This window comes from Triticum aestivum, chromosome 5D, assembly GCF_018294505.1.
Source record: "Triticum aestivum cultivar Chinese Spring chromosome 5D, IWGSC CS RefSeq v2.1, whole genome shotgun sequence".
Lineage (NCBI taxonomy): Eukaryota > Viridiplantae > Streptophyta > Magnoliopsida > Poales > Poaceae > Triticum > Triticum aestivum.
The window spans coordinates 327,718,596-327,737,587 of NC_057808.1; the positions used below are offsets into that span (position 1 = coordinate 327,718,596).

General features: G+C 48.7%; 1 protein-coding gene and 2 long non-coding RNA genes across 3 annotated transcripts; 2 read left to right on the forward strand and 1 right to left on the reverse strand.

Moving 5' to 3' along the window:
• Positions 1-250: 250 nt before the first annotated feature.
• Positions 251-5,213, reverse strand: LOC123121512 (uncharacterized). Its single transcript, XR_006459771.1, has 6 exons — positions 4,817-5,213; positions 4,605-4,738; positions 3,946-4,024; positions 3,786-3,861; positions 1,727-2,052; positions 251-1,651 (listed from the first exon to the last, which is right to left on the reverse strand). It is a non-coding gene; the product is annotated as an uncharacterized lncRNA (long non-coding RNA).
• Positions 1,962-3,543, forward strand: LOC123121513 (uncharacterized). Its single transcript, XR_006459772.1, has 3 exons — positions 1,962-2,706; positions 2,804-2,964; positions 3,077-3,543. It is a non-coding gene; the product is annotated as an uncharacterized lncRNA (long non-coding RNA).
• A 1,594-nt stretch (positions 5,214-6,807) lies between the features above and the next one.
• Positions 6,808-9,689, forward strand: LOC123124799 (CBS domain-containing protein CBSCBSPB5). Its single transcript, XM_044545355.1, has 13 exons — positions 6,808-6,989; positions 7,118-7,286; positions 7,376-7,508; positions 7,582-7,734; positions 7,883-7,964; positions 8,064-8,177; positions 8,274-8,340; positions 8,433-8,538; positions 8,628-8,686; positions 8,771-9,041; positions 9,127-9,212; positions 9,306-9,395; positions 9,485-9,689. Exons 1-13 carry the CDS (start codon positions 6,883-6,885, stop codon positions 9,671-9,673), a joined length of 1,626 nt encoding a protein of 541 aa, XP_044401290.1. The 5' UTR covers positions 6,808-6,882; the 3' UTR covers positions 9,674-9,689.
• Positions 9,690-18,992: the final 9,303 nt, after the last annotated feature.

Sequence of the window (18,992 nt, forward strand, 5' to 3'; positions counted from 1 at the left end):
ATGTGTATTTCCCAAACAACTTAACTGCCGGAAAAAAGCACACAGACAAAAGAAGACATGATCTTGTTACCCCCTCCCCTGCCAACTCCTTCGCTCCATCGTGATCTTGTCAATGATGAAATAAGCTTCATGAACACTGATGGTTTTTTGCTCGAAGTATATCCATGGTACTGGGCCGGCCTAATGTACCAAACTGAATAGCGCCGTGTACAAAAAAATAAGAGCACAATAGTTGCAGCTTAAAAATCCATGGAACATGACACGCAATCAATTCATAGAAACAATCATATGCGTTCTATGCTAATGGCTTAACACATGGCCTGTGTGGCCTTGTACAGACCACTCACTGTTTTATGCCAAAAGCTTAACATCAACTGGATGTTTTTGTCCTGACGCTCCCAGAAGAGCAACGAATTTGCCCAAAAGAGCAACGAATTTGCGCAAAACAATGCATCAGTCTATGCCAAGTAGCATGCATCACACACATATCCTACCAACACAAGGGGCTCAATCTCAATTGCAAGCAGCAGAATGAGAATTGGAGGATGGCATTACCGTGAGGTGACTTGTCATTCGCTGCCTGGGTCGAACAGCTCCACGCCAGAGGCTATCTCACGAAGTTGTCTTTGCTGCTGATGCGCGTAACAGCGGCGGAGCGACCCTTGGTGCCGGCGGACCACACGGCTGTACCGCGGCCAGCTGACCTGAGCAGAAGGTCGCCCTCCGGCGTGAGCTCCGTTGCGGCCCTTCCTCGACGGGGTTGCGGGGCCGGGGGCCGCTGGGTGGACGGGGGACGGGAGTGCTGCTGCTCCGGCTCCCCGGCCGACCTGATCGCCGAGCTCCTCCGGTGCACTGCCTCCTCCACGACCGCCAGGTCGTCGACGGCGGCGCTCCTATGCTTCGCCTGAGCACTGGTCGGACTAAATGTAGACGAGGAAAAGGGGATTGGATTGGGATAAGGCTTTTTTCTCGAGAAGGAAGAGAGTGAAGCGGTTGGTTTCTAGCGGCCTTGTCGGGTAGCGCGTGCGCTCAGCGCGACCGAATCGCGCAGCTGCACGATTAAGCATTTAGGATATATTTTTAACAAAAGATAAAATCATCTAGCGGGACGAAACCAAGAAGTAGGTAGGTATAGATATAGATAAAATAACGAATTTGAAGGAAACAAATAACAGAATTTAAGGAAAAATCCGCGCATCTATATCTGTGGCAGTCCGTACGTTGTTTCGTTGGTTCGCATCCCTCCCATCGATAGAAGGCATCCACCTCGCACGTTCGCCTTCCCATCCCCACCTATTTTTTCTCCACCCGCAGAACCCGTCAGACAAATAAGCAGGAAAAAAACATCGTCAACTCACATCGCCACGTTATATTTTCCATCCTGAGCCTACTTCCCTCACGTACCAGAATCGATCTCTATCCACTATTTCCTTCCACATCACCACTTTCCTAACATGTCTATTCAGATCGTGGCCACAATCAATCAATTAAAAATAATTAATGCCTTATATGAATCATCCAATCATTCCAAATACAACACCAATCATCGTCAAGGTTCCAAGGCGGCGGCGAGTATTCCCGATTCAGTCGGGGCGGCGAACCCTGCTTCAGCGTGCTCCAGCGCTTGGCGAGCATCCTTGAAGATGCGCACCTGAAACTACGAAGTGAGAGGGAGGCGCTGATGTCCTTCCTGCCACAGCACAGGTCAGCGCACGCAAGTTCTCACCTTTGGGCGGCAGGTTTTATGCACTTCCGTTCATCTCCGATGGAAAATGGTTAGCTGCCACAACACAGGTCAGCAAACACAGTTCTCGAGCAGCAAACGCACAGCCCTAACATCCACTACTATCAGTCTCGGATGTATGGTCGTTTTTCCATTGCGTTGATCATCTGTATAAGACCTAGGTAACTGCTAAAGGTAAAAACAATATTCTGCATGGTGCAAATCCAGGTCAACATCAAACGTACCATAGTTTTGGTATTTCTTTGAGAAGTTATATAGAAGGCTTCACAATGGCGACGTATTTCATTGTTTTCAGATGTCCCACATGCCTGGAAAGGAAATAGCAGAGGGTTTTCAGTGCTGGAAATAGGTAGTGGTATTAATCTATTCACTCACACTCCAGTTGGAATGATCGTATTGCATGACTGAAGCATGGTTTTCTCTTCTCTACTTGTAACATTCAGAATCTAAAATAATATCACCTGAACACACGGTGAGTATGTGTAGAGCAAAGCGAGGAGAGAAACACAAACCAAAAGGACTCTACGTGTTGCAATGCTATGCAAACAGATACCTTGTAGATTGCATGCTCATGCTAGCCAGAATAGCCTCATATATGCCAGCCTTCTTCCAGGCAAACATTGTTTGATATATTAACTTTCTATACTTGCTCTTTGGGATTCAGTACATTATTGAATATACATCAGTTCATTCTGCGCTTTTACAAATGTAGTTTTGGAAAATCACACACAAACTATTCAGTTTCTTAGTCCTCATCAACCGAATGCAGTTCTGTAAGCTAACCGGATCAGCTAATGTTTTCTTTAAGTTCATTTTTGAGTGCCGACAGAGCATAACCCTTGAAGATATGGAGGCGCCAAACCTGTGCCGACCCCCTCTTGGTGATGCCTCTAACGGAGCCCCTCTTGGTGACATCTCTAATGTTGATCATCATTCCCGAATGACTCCAGTGCCAATGCCAGGTAATTGCGAGCATAATTTCTTATTATTTATCACAATGAGCATACATATAGTTGATGAGGTTTTTCTACTGTTACTAAATGGCTGTAACATTTGTAGCCTCACTCGACCTTACCCTGTATGGATCTCACTGCGAAAGGGTAAATCTTGCTAGCAACACCAACATAGCAAGGAAAAAGAAATGACCAATACGAAAAATGCCAGTCGATGCCATCTTAGCGGCATCTCCACTATCGATTAACTCCCCAAATGGAGTCCAGGTATAATCGCACGACACAACCAAAAGGGCAATTCTTAATGTCTAATGTGTGGAGGTACTCTTCACTGGTTTTAATTGTCTTTCTACTCATTTTAGTAAAGATTGTTCCACAGGAAATATCGCAGACCGCGACATCTGACCATAACATGCCAGATAAGGTTCATTATGACGGGGAACATAACAGGACCTCATCAACAGAAAGAAGGGGCATTCTAAACGCGCGGAGAAGAGCAACTTGTAAGGAGCAAAAAGAAAAGGAAAGTACATCACTCCCAGCCTGACGGACAAACGTATTTATGAACATGATGCATTGACGGGACGGTTAAAAATCACAAAGGGTAAATGTGTCCCCAGTTTTGTCTCATTACATACTTGATAAATCGCTTCTTCTTAAAGTTGTTACTGCTGCTGCTGATGGATCCACTTAATGAATTAAACTAACCATTTGTTTTGGATTGTACATGAGCTACCATTGTGGTACATCTACTAATATATTTTTTGGTAGTTTTGTTTGTATGTGAACGTTCTATACATGCCATATACTATGAAAGAACAGTATGTACATGCCGTATATTTGTTTGTGTCACAGACTTTCATGTCTTAGTCTGATCCTATCATTCTCCCTATATCTTGTTCAAAGACATCCATATGAACCTATATGTCGTGGAAGTGCATATGTACTTCTCAATTGTTATAGAGAACGAAAACTGGGTGGCATGTGTTATCAGAAGTTATGTATAATCATTTAGGGAAATATCAAAAATAAAAAATCCCATGAGTTGGGAATAGGGAAATTCAAGTAGGTAGGAAGTACTGACATACCAAGTAATAATAAAGAATAGCACCCTGCAGCTACAAAATCACAATCATTTGTTCAAAGATCTGAACTCAATTCACCCTGAAAAACAATTAGTCATCTTAATTAAGTCAGACTGCATGATAGTCGGATGGGACGAAAGCAATTGACTGTCAAGGAACATACCCGTCTGCACCTGCCTGCACCCGGCACAACCATCGCCTTCACCACTGCTGCATTGCCTCCAAACTCCTTGGTGAAGATACTGAAGCAAATAGGAAAACTAATGAGTAAGCCAAATGCAAAATCAAAGAGAGATTATCTCTACAAAGCAGATGATATGGGAAAACAGGACCAACTGCAAGGAGAGGAAAAATCACAAGTAACAGTTAAAAGCGTCTACAAATTAACAGCTACTATAAGTAAGTATTTACCATTCATTCATTCCTAATCAAAAGAATCTGTGTGAAGATTTTTGAGCTATGACTTAAATTTGTTCTGAAGAACATGATAGTAGAGATTCATGCATTTTCAATGGACATGATAAACCTAATATGGAGAGAGATTATCCTATACCTAAATCAGAGGCCCGTAGTTCTGAGGAAATTCTCCTACACCTAAATCAGAGACCGTAGTCCTGAACAAATTAACCCAACACCTTGTATTTCACTACAGTTGCAAACTGGGTGTTTTGATGTGAGATACACTCAGAGTGAACAATGGATATTAAGTGATTTGGTTTACTACTAAACAGTCGGATCAATGCTCAAATCTGAAGTTTGCTATGGGTGTAAAACAGAGAACAACTGTGGATCACTTAATTCACTCCTTTCGGCCGTGCCTACCGTCGTCGTCGCGCAGACCTCCGGTCCCTCCTGAGCACGGCCTCCTGCTAGCCTTGCCGATGCAAGCCTCCCTGTGCATCTCACCGCATCAGAATTGATTGGCGCACTTGCTCCTGTCCAAACTACACCAGTCGCTGCCGCAACCCACAAGCACATGGCGATGAGAACTGAAACGAAGCAAACAAGCAGAGTGGGAGGAGGACGGGGCGTACACAGAGGCGGGGCCATTCCGCCGTTGTGGCGGTCTTGGAGCCCGACGGGGGCACGGGCGACCTGTGTGCCGTGGGCAGCCGTCGGGAACGTCGAGCCGCGACGCGACCTGTTGGCGCCGGATTCCCAATAGCGTCCCCATCGCCGGCACATCCATCCCCGCCACCGCGTGCCGTCCTCCACCTCCTGCCCCCTCGATCCATCAATTTGATCTCCTCAACATAGCCGCGGAGCCAGTGCTGAAGTGTCCACTCTGGCTCAGCCGAGAACGCACCAGTGAAGGTAGGCATTGAGGAGGGAAGGAAGGAAGGGCATGTGGAGCGAGGCGTAACGAGAGATTGAAGCAGCCTCCGTGGCGGCTGGGCGAGGCCGTGGGAGTGGATGAGAATGGGGCGAGCAGAGTGAGGGGAATGGAGTGACGGAGTGGCTTGTCGGTGAGATTTTTTTTTAGGGGTCGGTGAGAAAATCCAGCTACTGCCAAGTACTCCGTACAAATCCAGCTAAAGCCCAGGCCAGTTTACCTGTTAAGGCTGACTGCGTCCATGGATGCCTTTAGTTTTTATTTTTATTTTATTTTTGAGCAAAGGATGCCTTTAGTTGAAAAATAAAGCTCTTTGTATTGCCTGCAAAAAAAAGCAGGTGCGGCCCATATAGCCAAGTACTCGTTCTTTGTTTTTTTGGGTCAAAAAGATCAATTGACTGGTTGCCAAATATCTTTACCTATAATTTTTCAAAATTCTCTTTAAATATATACCCTATGATTGGTCAAGAAATTCCGATCAAAAATCAAAATTGTGGAATGTAACTCACTTATTATAAATTTATATGTACATTGGTTTTCAGGTCCTCTGTTACAATTTTTAGACTGAATGATGATAAATTCACTTGAAAGTTAAAATGTGGGTTACATCAATTATGTTTTATTACTAAGTGTACATACAATATTTGTGGCAACAGTCATATTCCACACATGACACACGCGTTGTGAATTACAATTATATTTTTATCAGTGTCTCTATGTCAAAAAATGTTGCCCGTGGCAACGCACGGGCAGTCTACTAGTCAACAATAAGAATACACATGCTTATCAGCCCTGTGCGCAGCAAGTCGGGTGCAGGCTGTGGCGCAGACACGTTTGATAGTTGTTGGTGGGCATCTGGATACCGTGCCATGATTGGGCAAGGGTGCACCGGCGGTTCCCAGTCGACATCAAACTCGGCGGCATCTGCCTCTGTTCATAGGAAGGACGTTGGGGCAACGACCTCAGAGTTATGGTGGATGTTGCAGGTCGGCTCACGCCGTTGTGAAGCGACAATGGTTAGTTCTGCACTACGGCATGGTCAGCCTCCCGACGACCACGATAATGATCTTTGGTAGGCATACATCCCACCCATCTGCTAGTGCCACTCTGGCCTAGCATGGAGAACTGGTAGATGTGACCGTCGGAAGATTTGTTGCCAAGATGGCGTTTCAAACACACTTCATATCCGGGGTGAAAGTCCTAGTTCTGGCCTTTGCTGGTCAGACTCATCAGCGGCGAACTTAGGTCATTATCTTGTTGAAGACATTGTCTCCGTGATGACAGTAGCATGTGGGCATTTAACCCTTCTTGAAGGTGTTGCTGTGGAAAAAGTGGACATAGTCCTAGGTGTTATATTCATATCTTATAATGTTTCTGTCATAGTTGCTTCTGTTATATACTCCATTTGTTGATGTTGTCTGGGTGTCTCGCATCATTTAACAAAAATGTCTATGTGTGCATCAATTGATGGAGAGGCCGGAGGCTCCAACCTCTTTTTTTTTTAAAGGATAAACGCGCTTGATTCACTTGGTCTCTCTCAACCTCTACTCTAAATGTGATAGCCCATGGTAATTAGCTTCTCCTAGAGATCACTCCCACCACAGGTTATAATTGGGCAGTGCAACAATGCTTTGTGCAATTTAAACGAGCAATTAACCTGGCGGATGGGAAAAAATGGCGGGAGCTCAACCAGGCACGACGTCGACCTTCCATGCATTTTCGCTCCATTTCCCAGACGGCTAGCCGTACGCACGTCCACGCCGCGCAATGGCCGGCTTGTCGCCGCCAAGGCGGACGATGTCCTTGGGAAGCGGCTCCCGGCGGGCGGCGGCCGCCGGCATGGCCGGCCCCAAGCCCGGGCTCGCCCGGTCCGTGTACGTACCGGCCTCCATCTCCGTTACAATCAATTTCTTTGCATGCATGCATGCTTGATCAAATGTAAGTTGTTGTTGTGATCACCTGACCGATCGCCGTAGCATGCATCGCGTGGCCGGTGGCGCAGGACCCTGGGCAGCGAGCGCACGGTGAAGCGGCTGCGGCTGTCCAAGGCGCTGACGATGCCGGAGAGCACGACCGTGCTGGAGGCTTGCCGGCGCATGGCGGCGCGTAGGGTGGACGCCGCGCTCCTCACCGACTCCAACGCCTTGCTCTGCGGCATCCTGACCGACAAGGTGCATGCCGTAGCTAATTCCCTTCTCTCGACAAGGAAGGTGGAAATGGAATTGCCAATGCGCGGTCTGAGCTGTGATTTAATCTACAGGACATTGCTACGAGGGTGATCGCCCGCGAGGTCAGGATGGACGAGACGCCGGTGTGGAAGGTGATGACGAGGCATCCGGTCTTCGTCCTCTCCGACACGCTTGCCGTGGAGGCGCTGCAGAAGATGGTCCAAGGTCGAGCTGCACCTGGTCTTTTCCCTTCTCTATGAGAAGAGTTGATTAATTAATTGCTCCGGTGTAATTTCAGGCAAGTTCAGGCACCTGCCGGTGGTGGAGAACGGGGAGGTGATGGCCATGCTCGACATCGCCAAGTGCCTCTACGACGCCATCGCCAGGATGGAGCGGGTGTCCGAGAAGGGGAAGGCGGTGATCGACGGCACCGACAAGTATCACTCTGGGAGTACGTAGCACCAGCAGCAACCCTAGCTAGTAATCAATCCTATGTCAAGCTAGTGTGCTGATTGATTGCAGTCAATTCATCTACACATAACATCCCTATGAAACGAATAAGGTTAAAGAACTTATCTCCTGTTGGGTTGGATCTGCAGGTAACCCGAGCTCGTTGCTAGAGGCTTTCAAGGAGCAAATGTTGAGGCCATCCTTGTCGACAATAATCACTGCTGACTCAACGTTTGGTTCATGAGCCCCTCTGCATGCGCTTCATTCAGTTATCTGCGCATGTAGTGCGTTAGTTCATCAGAACTGATGCCATGTGGATCTATAATGTAGGGTTGTGATCGCAGCGCCGGGCGATTCGGTGCTCGCGGCGACCAAGATGATGGTGGAGGCGCATGCGAACTCTGCCGTCGTGGCCGTCGGGAATAAACCTCGGGGCATCCTCACGTACGTGCCTTTCAGTGGCATTTCCTTGTGTCAGGTCAGATGAGCGTTTTGCTGATTATCCTCCTTTGGTGTTGGCAATGGTCTACGGGCGTGCAGCTCCAGGGACATCTTGATGAGAATGATCGCCAGGAACCTCCCTGCAGACTCAACCCCGGTCGAGAAGGTAGATGCCATTCCAACTCCAACCGCCACGGTATATCTCTTGGCTGCCATGTGAATGTGATGGAAGCTAAAATGTATATGATTCGCCTGCAGGTCATGACTCTTGACCCCGAATGCGCGACGGTGGACACGCCGATACTGGATGCTCTCCGGACAATGCAGGAGCGCAAGTTCTTGCATCTTCCCGTGATGGACAGAGGTATATCCTGTGTGCTATGCAGAGTAGAAGATAAATGGCAACTTGTCACTCAGATATTACATATATTTTGTGTGTGTTTTTTGGGGCAGACGGTTCCATCGTGTGTATTGTGGACGTGCTCGACATCACGCATGCCGCCATCTCCATCGTAAGTCCTCCTTTTTCTCAGAAGACAGAAAAGGTTTGAGTTGATCGAGATGTCTCCTACTGATTGCACTCAAAAATTATATAGGTTGAGAGCAGCGGCACCGGGGACGAGGCGACTATCTCGATGATCCAGAGGTTCTGGGACTCCGCCATGGCCTTGGGCTCGATGGACGACGAGACCGAAACCCAGTCTCTGATGAGCGACGCGACCAGGTCCCAGATTTTTTTTGAAAAGGAGGCGGCCAGGTCCCAGATGATGTCCGAGGTCATCCACGAGGCGGCCGAGCCGCCGTACCCCGCGCTCTTCTCCTTCAAGCTCCAGGACAGGCGAGGCCGGATGCACCGCTTCAGCTGCGGTACGTACGCACTGCCACCGACCGTGCCGTGTTCACCTTCGCCCCCATTAACCTGCTACTTATCGTCTGCATGCATGCGCTGCAGAGGTGCAGAGCTTGACGCCGCTGGTCACCTGCATACTCCAGAGGCTCGGCACCGACATCGACCGCCACCGTCTGCCTCAGATCTTGGTGAGTGGTTCATCACGTACGGGATACATGCGATGATGAAACTGGGCAAATGCATGCATGCATGACCCAGCTGGTACGTACGTATGCTTGCAGTACGAAGACGAGGACCGGGACATGGTGGTGCTGGCGTCGGACGACGACCTCACGGCGGCGGTCGACCACGCCAGGCTCTCCGGATGGAAGGCATGCATGCATGGATCCACCGGCATCACGAAACTTGTTCCGTTCAGCCGGTTTGGTTTGAACTATTTTTGTTTCTTTTGCATTTGCAGGGTTTGAAGCTCTTCTTGGATTACTCTGGCGGCACGCCGGGTCGGAGAAGCCTGGCATCTAACAACGGAACGACGACGATGGACCTGGCCAACCGGGAAGCGTGGTCGGCAGCCTACGGCGGGGTCGCGGCCGGGGCTGCCCTGGTCACCGGCCTCGGGGTAATGGTCTATCTGCGAAGAGCCGGCTAGTTGTACTTACCATGTAGTAATCCCATTCCCATGTGAAAAGAAAACATCTCTTGGAAATCTTTAATCTGCACGGTGAGGTTTGGATCTTCATTTTAGGTAGATAAACAGAGGGTAACACGGGCATGACACACGCTCACGCAACGTCTACTCACGGAGACCAGTGTCAATGTGTCGTACATCTTCAGAAATGAAGAAGGCACAGCTGCGTGGCAAACGACGAGAACATCGCGCCCTGCTGAAAATTTATCACGCTTTAACAAAATGCATAGAGCGTCAAACAGAGGAGTTGATACTTGGTGCGTTGGGGGTTCATCTTGCTTCGCCTCGGTCCACACAAGTGCTACATAACCATGGTTCCGTCGATCCCGAGAGGCACCGACAATTGTAGATTCTGGATGTGTAACACACCAAAGGAAAGGGGATCGAGAGCGGAGGGATGAGCGAGAGAGCAGACTTGGAGAGGAAGAAGGAAGGTTGATTGCAGAGGAAGGATTGGGTTACAGGAAAGGTTCACACACGCATCCTCGCACGGCCACAGGCGGCCACCCTTTATCGTCACCCAAGCACGCCACTTGGCTTGGCCAGCTGGCTGGACCCACTAGCCAGCTCTACGGCACACTAACAGCTGGTTAGGTGTGACATTCCTCCCTCCTTAAGACGCTGCGTCATCTTCTTCCACCGCGTCGTCGCCGGCGTCGTCCTCCTCCCAGAGCTCTGCGGATGGAAAGCGGTGGCGGAGAACCTCATAATCCTCCCACGTCATCGGTACGGTGTTGCTTGCTCCCCACTGGACCTTGATTTGCACCACTGGCGCGTCTCCATGCTTCATCATGCGCCGATCCAGGATGCGTGTTGGGAAGAGGCCGGCGGTGGAGAGGTCGGGCACCTTGGGTAGTTCCCCGTACACTGGCGTGAAGTCAGGTGTGAAGGGCTTCAACTGTGAGACGTGGAAGACGGGGTGGACCTGGCTCTCTGGTGGCAGGTCGAGCTTGTATGCGAGCGAGCCGATCTTCTCGATGATCTTGTAGGGGCCGAAGAACTTGAACGCGAGCTTGGCGCATGGGCGATTGACCACCGAGCGCTGCGCGTAAGGCTGGAGCTTGAGCAGGACTTGTTCCCCCTCCTGGAAATGGCGCTCGGTGCGGTTGCGGTTAGCATTCTTCTTGAACCGGCGTTGCGCGCGCTCCAGCTGGGCGCGTATGTGTGCGGTGTGCGCCGCCCAGTCCATCTCCTCGCCTGCTGCTGTCGAATCCGCCCAGGACGCCATTGTTCCGAGATTGGCTTCTTTGCCATAGAGAGCCTTGAAGGGCGTTCCTTGGAGAGAAGCGTGGAATGTCGAGTTGTACCTGTTGGGGATCGTAGCAGAAATTTAAAATTTTCTACGCATCACCAAGATCCATCTATGGAGTCATCTAGCAACGAGAGAGAGGAGTGCATCTACATACCCTTGTAGATCGCGAGCGGAAGCGTTCAAGTGAACGGGGTTGATGGAGTCGTACTCGTCGTGATCCAAATCACCGATGACCGAGCGCCGAACGGACGACACCTCCGCGTTCAACACACGTACGGAGCAGCGACGTCTCCTCCTTCTTAATCCAGCAAGGGGAAAGGAGAGGTTGATGGAGATCCAGCAGCACGACGGCGTGGTGGTGGAAGTAGCGGGGATCCCGGCAGGGCTTCGCCAAGCGCAAGCGGGAGGGAGAGGTGTCACGGGAGGGAGAGGGAGGCGCCAGGGGCTAGGGTACTGCTGCCCTCCCCCCCACTATATATAGGCCCCCTGGGGGGGCGCCGGCCCTGGGGATCCCATCTACATGGGGGGGCGGCGGCCAAGGGGGGAAACTTCCCCCCAAGTCAGGTGGGGCGCCCCCACCCCCAGGGTTTCCAACCCTAGGCGCAGGGGGAGGCCCATGGGGGGCGCACCAGCCCACCAGGGGCTGGTTCCCCTCCCACTTCAGCCCATGGGGCCCTCCGGGATAGGTGGCCCCACCCGGTGGACCCCCGGGACCCTTCCGGTGGTCCCGGTACAATACCGGTGACCCCCGAAACTTTCCCGGTGGCCGAAACTGGACTTCCTATATACAATTCTTCACCTCCGGACCATTCCGGAACTCCTCGTGACGTCCGGGATCTCATCCGGGACTCCGAACAACTTTCGGATTTCCGCATACTAATATCTCTACAACCCTAGCGTCACCGAACCTTAAGTGTGTAGACCCTACGGGTTCGGGAGACATGCAGACATGACCGAGACGACTCTCCGGTCAATAACCAACAGCGGGATCTGGATACCCATGTTGGCTCCCACATGTTCCACGATGATCTCATCGGATGAACCACGATGTCGAGGATTCAATCAATCCCGTATACAATTCCCTTTGTCAATCGGTACGTTACTTGCCCGTGATTCGATCGTCGGTATCCCAATACCTCGTTCAATCTCGTTACCGGCAAGTCACTTTACTCGTACCGTAATGCATGATCCCGTGACCAACCACTTGGTCACTTTGAGCTCATTATGATGATGCATTACCGAGTGGGCCCAGAGATACCTCTCCGTCAAACGGAGTGACAAATCCCAGTCTCGATTCGTGCCAACCCAACAGACACTTTCGGAGATACCCGTAGTGCACCTTTATAGCCACCCAGTTACGTTGTGGCGTTTGGCACACCCAAAGCACTCCTACGGTATCCGGGAGTTGCACAATCTCATGGTCTAAGGAAATGATACTTGACAATTGGAAAAGCTCTAGCAAACGAACTACACGATTTTTGTGCTATGCTTAGGATTGGGTCTTGTCCATCACATCTGAAAGATCGTGGATGTCGCCTAGAGGGGGGTGAATAGGCGCTTTAAAATAATTACGGTTTAGGCTTGAACAAATGCGGAATAAACCTAGCGGTTAATTTGACAAGCACAAAACCTACAACAACTAGGCTCACCTATGTGCACCAACAACTTATGCTAAGCAAGATAAACAACTAAGTGATAGCAAGATATATGACAAGAAACAATATGGCTATCACAAAGTAAAGTGCATAAGTAAAGGGTTCGGGTAAGAGATAACCGAGGCACGCGGAGACGACGATGTATCCCGAAGTTCACACCCTTGCAGATGCTAATCTCCGTTTGGAGCGGTGTGGAGGCACAATGCTCCCCAAGAAGCCACTAGGGCCACCGTAATCTCCTCACGCCCTCGCACAATGCAAGATGCCGTGATTCCACTAAGGGACCCTTGAGGGCGGTCACCGAACCCGTACAAATGGAAACCCTTGGGGGCGGTCACCGAACCCGTACACTTTGGAAACCCTTGGGGGCGGTCACCGGTACCCGTCAAATTGCTCGGGGCGATCTCCACAACCTAATTGGAGACCCCGACGCTTGCCCGGAGCTTTACACCACAATGATTGAGCTCCGAACACCACCAACCGTCTAGGGCGCCCAAGCACCCAAGAGGAACAAGCTCAAGGGCACCAAGCACCCAAGAGTAATAAGCTTCTCAACTTGTAACTTCCACGTATCACCGTGGAGAACTCAAACCGATGCACCAAATGCAATGGCAAGGGCACACGGAGTGCCCAAGTCCTTCTCTCTCAAATCCCACCAAAGCAACTAATGCTAGGGAAGAAAATGAGAGGAAGAACAAGAAGGAGAACACCAAGAACTCCAAGATCTAGATCCAAGGGGTTCCCCTCACAAAGAGGAGAAAGTGATTGGTGGAAATGTGGATCTAGATCTCCTCTCTCTTTTCCCTCAAAAACTAGCAAGAATCCATGGAGGGATTGAGAGTTAGCAAGCTCGAAGAAGGTCAACAATGGGGGAAGAACACGAGCTCAAAGGATAAGGTTCAATGGGGAAGAAGACCCCCTTTTATGTGCTCAGCCCGCACACGAGCGGTACTACCGCTCTGGCAGAAGAAGCAGGGAAAAGGAGCAACCAAACATGAACCTTGGGGCGGTAGTACCGCTTATAAGCGGTACTACCGCGCACCCCAGCGGTACTACCGCTGGAGGAGCAGAACACGGGACCAAAAAACAGTAGCGGTACTACCGCCCGACCGGAGCGGTACTACCGCTTATAGGCGGTACTACCGCCCATCAGGGCGGTACTACCGCTTATAGGTGGAACTGCCGTGCCTTACTGCCGTGCAACTACTGCAAAACTCGACACGAAAAATGCAAGACCCAAAATCGAGGCGGTACCAGCGCGGAACCGTAGCCGTACTACCGCTTATGGCCATAGGCGGTACTACCGCTTTGGACAGCGGTACTACCGCTTGGGGTGATAAGCGGTACTGCCGCTCTGGCCGCGGTACTACCGCTAGGAAACCAAAACTGCCATAACTTCTGCATATGAGCTCCGAATTGAGCAAACTCAAGCTTGTTGGATTGAGAAAGACGAGTAGCATCAAAACAACGACTGGTTATAGTAAGAAGAGGCAGGGGAGGTATGCCAAAAAATAGAGGAGTGAAACCTCCAACCGAGAAGAACCGGCATGACCTCCAACATCGAAAACATCATAGAAGATGCGAGTGAACTCCGTTTTCGATGAACTCGAGCTTGTCATCAAGATGACCATAAGCTCCAAAACTCACAAAGAGAAGAACCAAACAAGAACCAACAAAGATGATGCAAGGATGCAATGGTTTGAGCTCTCTATGAACGATACGATCAAGCTACTCATCGAGAGCCCCCCTTGATAGTACGGCAATCGATCCTATAACCCGGTCTCCCAACTACCATCATGAGACCGGTAAAATAGAAAACCTATCAAGAGCAAACCTTTGCCTTGCACATGGTCCACTTGAGCCAGAAGATGACGATCTTGACTCCCTCAAGATGGACCACCTTTCTTGGTTGTGTTGGCTCGATGAAGACTAGTTGATTGCTCCCCCATACTCCACTATGGGTGAGCCACTCTTCCGCACATCTTCACAAGTCCATTGTCACCACAATGGACGGAAAGCTTCAAGCATTTGATCTCTTCATGATGCTTCACTTGAACTTGCACACCGCAACATCTTCACAAGTCCATTGTCGCCACAATGGACGGCAAGCTTCAAGCATTTGATCTCTTCATGATGCTTCACTTGAACTTGCACACCGCAACCTAACCCCACAAAGAACTCTCACGAAGATCATGGGTTAGTACACAAAGCGTAATCGACAATGCTTACCACACCATGGGATCGCTTGATCCCTCTTGGTACATCTTGTGCGCTTTGTGTGTTGATCAACTTGATAGTCTTGATCAACCTTGACTCTTTCCAACTCTCTTCATTTGGATGATGTCTTGAAGGTAAACATGAATGATCACACAATCTTCTTCTTCAAGACATGCTTGCAATAAGCTCTACTCTCACATGACCAATCTTTGGATAATTCCTTAATAACACCTTGGTCACCACATAAACTCCTTGAAACCAACACATGGACTTCAAGAAATGCCTATGGACAAATCCTTCAAATATAACTCAAGGCAACCATTAGTCCATAGAGATTGTCATCAATTACCAAAACCAAACATGGGGGCACCGCATGTTCTTTCAACATCATTCTCCTAATGATGTGATCCCGTTATCAATGACATCCAATGTCCATAGTCAGGAAACCATGACTATCTGTTGATCAACGAGCTAGTCAACTAGAGGCTTACTAGGGACACGTTGTGGTCTATGTATTCACACATGTATTACGATTTCCGGATAACACAATTATAGCATGAACAATAGACAATTATCATGAACAAGGAAATATAATAATAACCATTTTATTATTGCCTCTAGGGCATATTTCCAACAGTCTCCCACTTGCACTAGAGTCAATAATCTAGTTACATTGTGATGAATCGAACACCCATAGAGTTCTGGTGTTGATCATGTTTTGCTCTAGGGAGAGGTTTAGTCAACGGATATGCTACATTCAGGTCCGTATGTACTTTACAAATATCTATGTCTCCATTTTGAACACTTTCACGAATGGAGTTGAAGCGACACTTGATATGCCTGGTCTTCCTGTGAAACCTGGGCTCCTTGGCAAGGGCAATAGCTCCAGTGTTGTCACAGAAGAGAGTCATCGGGCCCGACGCATTGGGAATCATCCCTAGGTCGGTAATGAATTCCTTTATCCAGATTGCTTCCTGTGCTGCCTCTGAGGCCGCCATGTACTCCGCTTCACATGTAGATCCCGCCACGACGCTTTGCTTGCAACTGCACCAGCTTACTGCCTCTCCATTCAAAATATACACGTATCCGGTTTGTGACTTAGAGTCATCCAGATCTGTGTCGAAGCTAGCGTCGACGTAACCCTTTACGACGAGCTCTTCGTCACCTCCATATACGAGAAACATATCCTTAGTCCTTTTCAGGTACTTCAGGATATTCTTGACCGTTGTCCAGTGTTCCATGCCGGGATTACTTTGGTACCTTCCTACCAAACTTACGACAAGGTTTACATCAGGTCTGGTACACAGCATGACATACATAATAGACCCTATGGCCGAGGCATAGGGGATGACACTCATCTTTTCTCTATCTTCTGCCGTGGTAGGGCATTGAGCCATGCTCAATTGCACACCTTGCAATACAGGCAAGAACCCCTTCTTGGACTGATCCATATTGAACTTCTTCAATATCTTGCCAAGGTACGTACTCTGTGAAAGACCAATGAGGCGTCTTGATCTATCTCTATAGATCTTGATGCCTAATATATAAGCAGCTTCTCCAAGGTCCTTCATTGAAAAACACTTATTCAAGTAGGCCTTTATACTTTCCAAGAATTTTATATCATTTCCCATCAATAGTATGTCATCCACATATAATATGAGAAATGCTACAGAGCTCCCACTCACTTTGTTGTAAACACAGGCTTCTCCGTAAGTCTGTGTAAACCCAAATGCTTTGATCATCTCATCAAATCGAATGTTCCAACTCCGAGATGCTTGCACCAGCCCATAGATGAAGCGCTGGAGCTTGCATACCTTGTTAGCATTCTTAGGATCGACAAAACCTTCCGGCTGCATCATATACAATTCTTCCTTAAGAAAGCCGTTAAGGAATGTCGTTTTGACGTCCATTTGCCATATCTCATAATCATAGAATGCGGCAATTGCTAACATGATTCGGACGGACTTCAGCTTCGCTACGGGTGAGAAAGTCTCATCGTAGTCAACCCCTTGAACTTGTCGATAACCCTTAGCGACAAGTCGAGCCTTATAGATGGTCACATTACCATCCGCGTCTGTCTTCTTCTTAAAGATCCATTTGTTTTCTATCGCTCGCTGATCATCGGGCAAGTCAGTCAAAGTCCATATTTCGTTTTCATACATGGATCCTATCTCGGATTCATGGCTTCTAGCCATTTGTCAGAATCTGGGCCCGCCATTGCTTCTTCATAGTTCGAAGGTTCACCGTTGTCTAACAACATGATTTCCAGGACAGGGTTGCCGTACCACTCTGGTGCGGAACGTGTCCTTGTGGACCTACGAAGTTCAGCAGTAACTTGATCCGAAGCTTCATGATCATCATCATTAACTTCCTCCCCAGTCGGTGTAGGCACCACAGGAACATCTTCCCGTGCTGCGCTACTTTCCGGTTCGGAAGGGGTGACTATCACCTCATCAAGTTCCACTTTCCTCCCACTTATTTCTTTCGAGAGAAACTCTTTCTCCAGAAAGGACCCGTTCTTGGCAACAAAGATCTTGCCTTCGGATCTGAGGTAGAAGGTATACCCAATGGTTTCCTTGGGGTATCCTATGAAGACGCATTTCTCTGACTTGGGTTCGAGCTTTTTATGTTGAAGTTTCTTGACATAAGCATCGCATCCCCAAACTTTTAGAAACGACAGCTTAGGTTTCTTCCCAAACCATAGTTCATACGGTGTCGTCTCAACGGATTTTGAGGAGCCCTATTTAAAGTGAATGCGGCAGTCTCTAAGCATAGCCCCAAAATGAGAGCGGTAGATCGGTAAGAGACATCATAGATCGCACCATATCCAATAGAGTGCGATTACGACGTTTGGACACACCGTTACGCTGAGGTGTTCCAGGCGGCGTGAGTTGTGAAACAATTCCACATTCCCTTAAGTGCGTACCAAATTCGTGACTTAAATATTCTCCCCCACGATCTGATCGTAAGAATTTTATCTTTCGGTCACGTTGATTCTCCACCTCATTCTGAAATTCCTTGAACTTTTCAAAGGTCTCAGACTTGTGTTTCATTAGGTAGACATACCCATATCTACTCAAGTCATCAGTGAGAGTGAGAACATAACGATAGCCTCCGCAAGCCTCAACACTCATTGGACCGCACACATCGGTATGTATGATTTCCAATAAGTTGGTTGCTCGCTCCATTGTTCCGGAGAACGGAGTCTTGGTCATCTTACCCATGAGGCATGGTTCGCACGTGTCAAATGATTCGTAATCAAGAGACTCCAAAAGTCCATCTGCATGGAGCTTCTTCATGCGCTTGACACCAATGTGACCAAGGCGGCAGTGCCACAAGTATGTGGGACTATCGTTATCAACTTTGCATCTTTTGGTATTCACACTATGAATATGTGTAACATCACGTTCGAGATTCATTAAGAATAAACCATTGACCAGCTGGGCATGACCATAAAACATATCTCTCATATAAATAGAACAACCATTATTCCCGGATTTAAATGAGTAGCCATCTCGCATTAAACGAGATCCTGATACAATGTTCATGCTCAAAGCTGGCACTAAATAACAATTATTGAGGTTTAAAACTAATCCCGTAGGTAAATGCAGAGGTAGCGTGCCGACGGCGATCACATCGACCTTGGAACCATTCCCGACGCGCATCGTCACCTCGTCCTTCGCCAGTCTCCGTTTATTCCGCAGCTCCTGTTTTGAGTTACAAATATGAGCAACCGCACCGGTATCAAATACCCAGGAGCTACTACGAGTACTGGTAAGGTACACATCAATTACATGTATATCACATATACCTTTGGTGTTGCCGGCCTTCTTGTCCGCTAAGTATTTGGGGCAGTTCCACTTCCAGTGACCACTTCCCTTGCAATAAAAGCACTCAATCTCAGGCTTGGGTCCATTCTTTGGCTTCTTCCCGGCAACTGCCTTACCGGGCGCGGCAACTCCCTTGCCGTCCTTCTTGAAGTTCTTCTTACCCTTGCCTTTCTTGAACTTAGTTGTTTTATTCACCATCAACACTTGATGTTCCTTTCTGATCTCCACCTCCGCTGATTTCAGCATTGAATATACCTCAGGAATGGTCTTTTCCATCCCCTGCATATTGAAGTTCATCACAAAGCTCTTGTAGCTCGGTGGAAGCG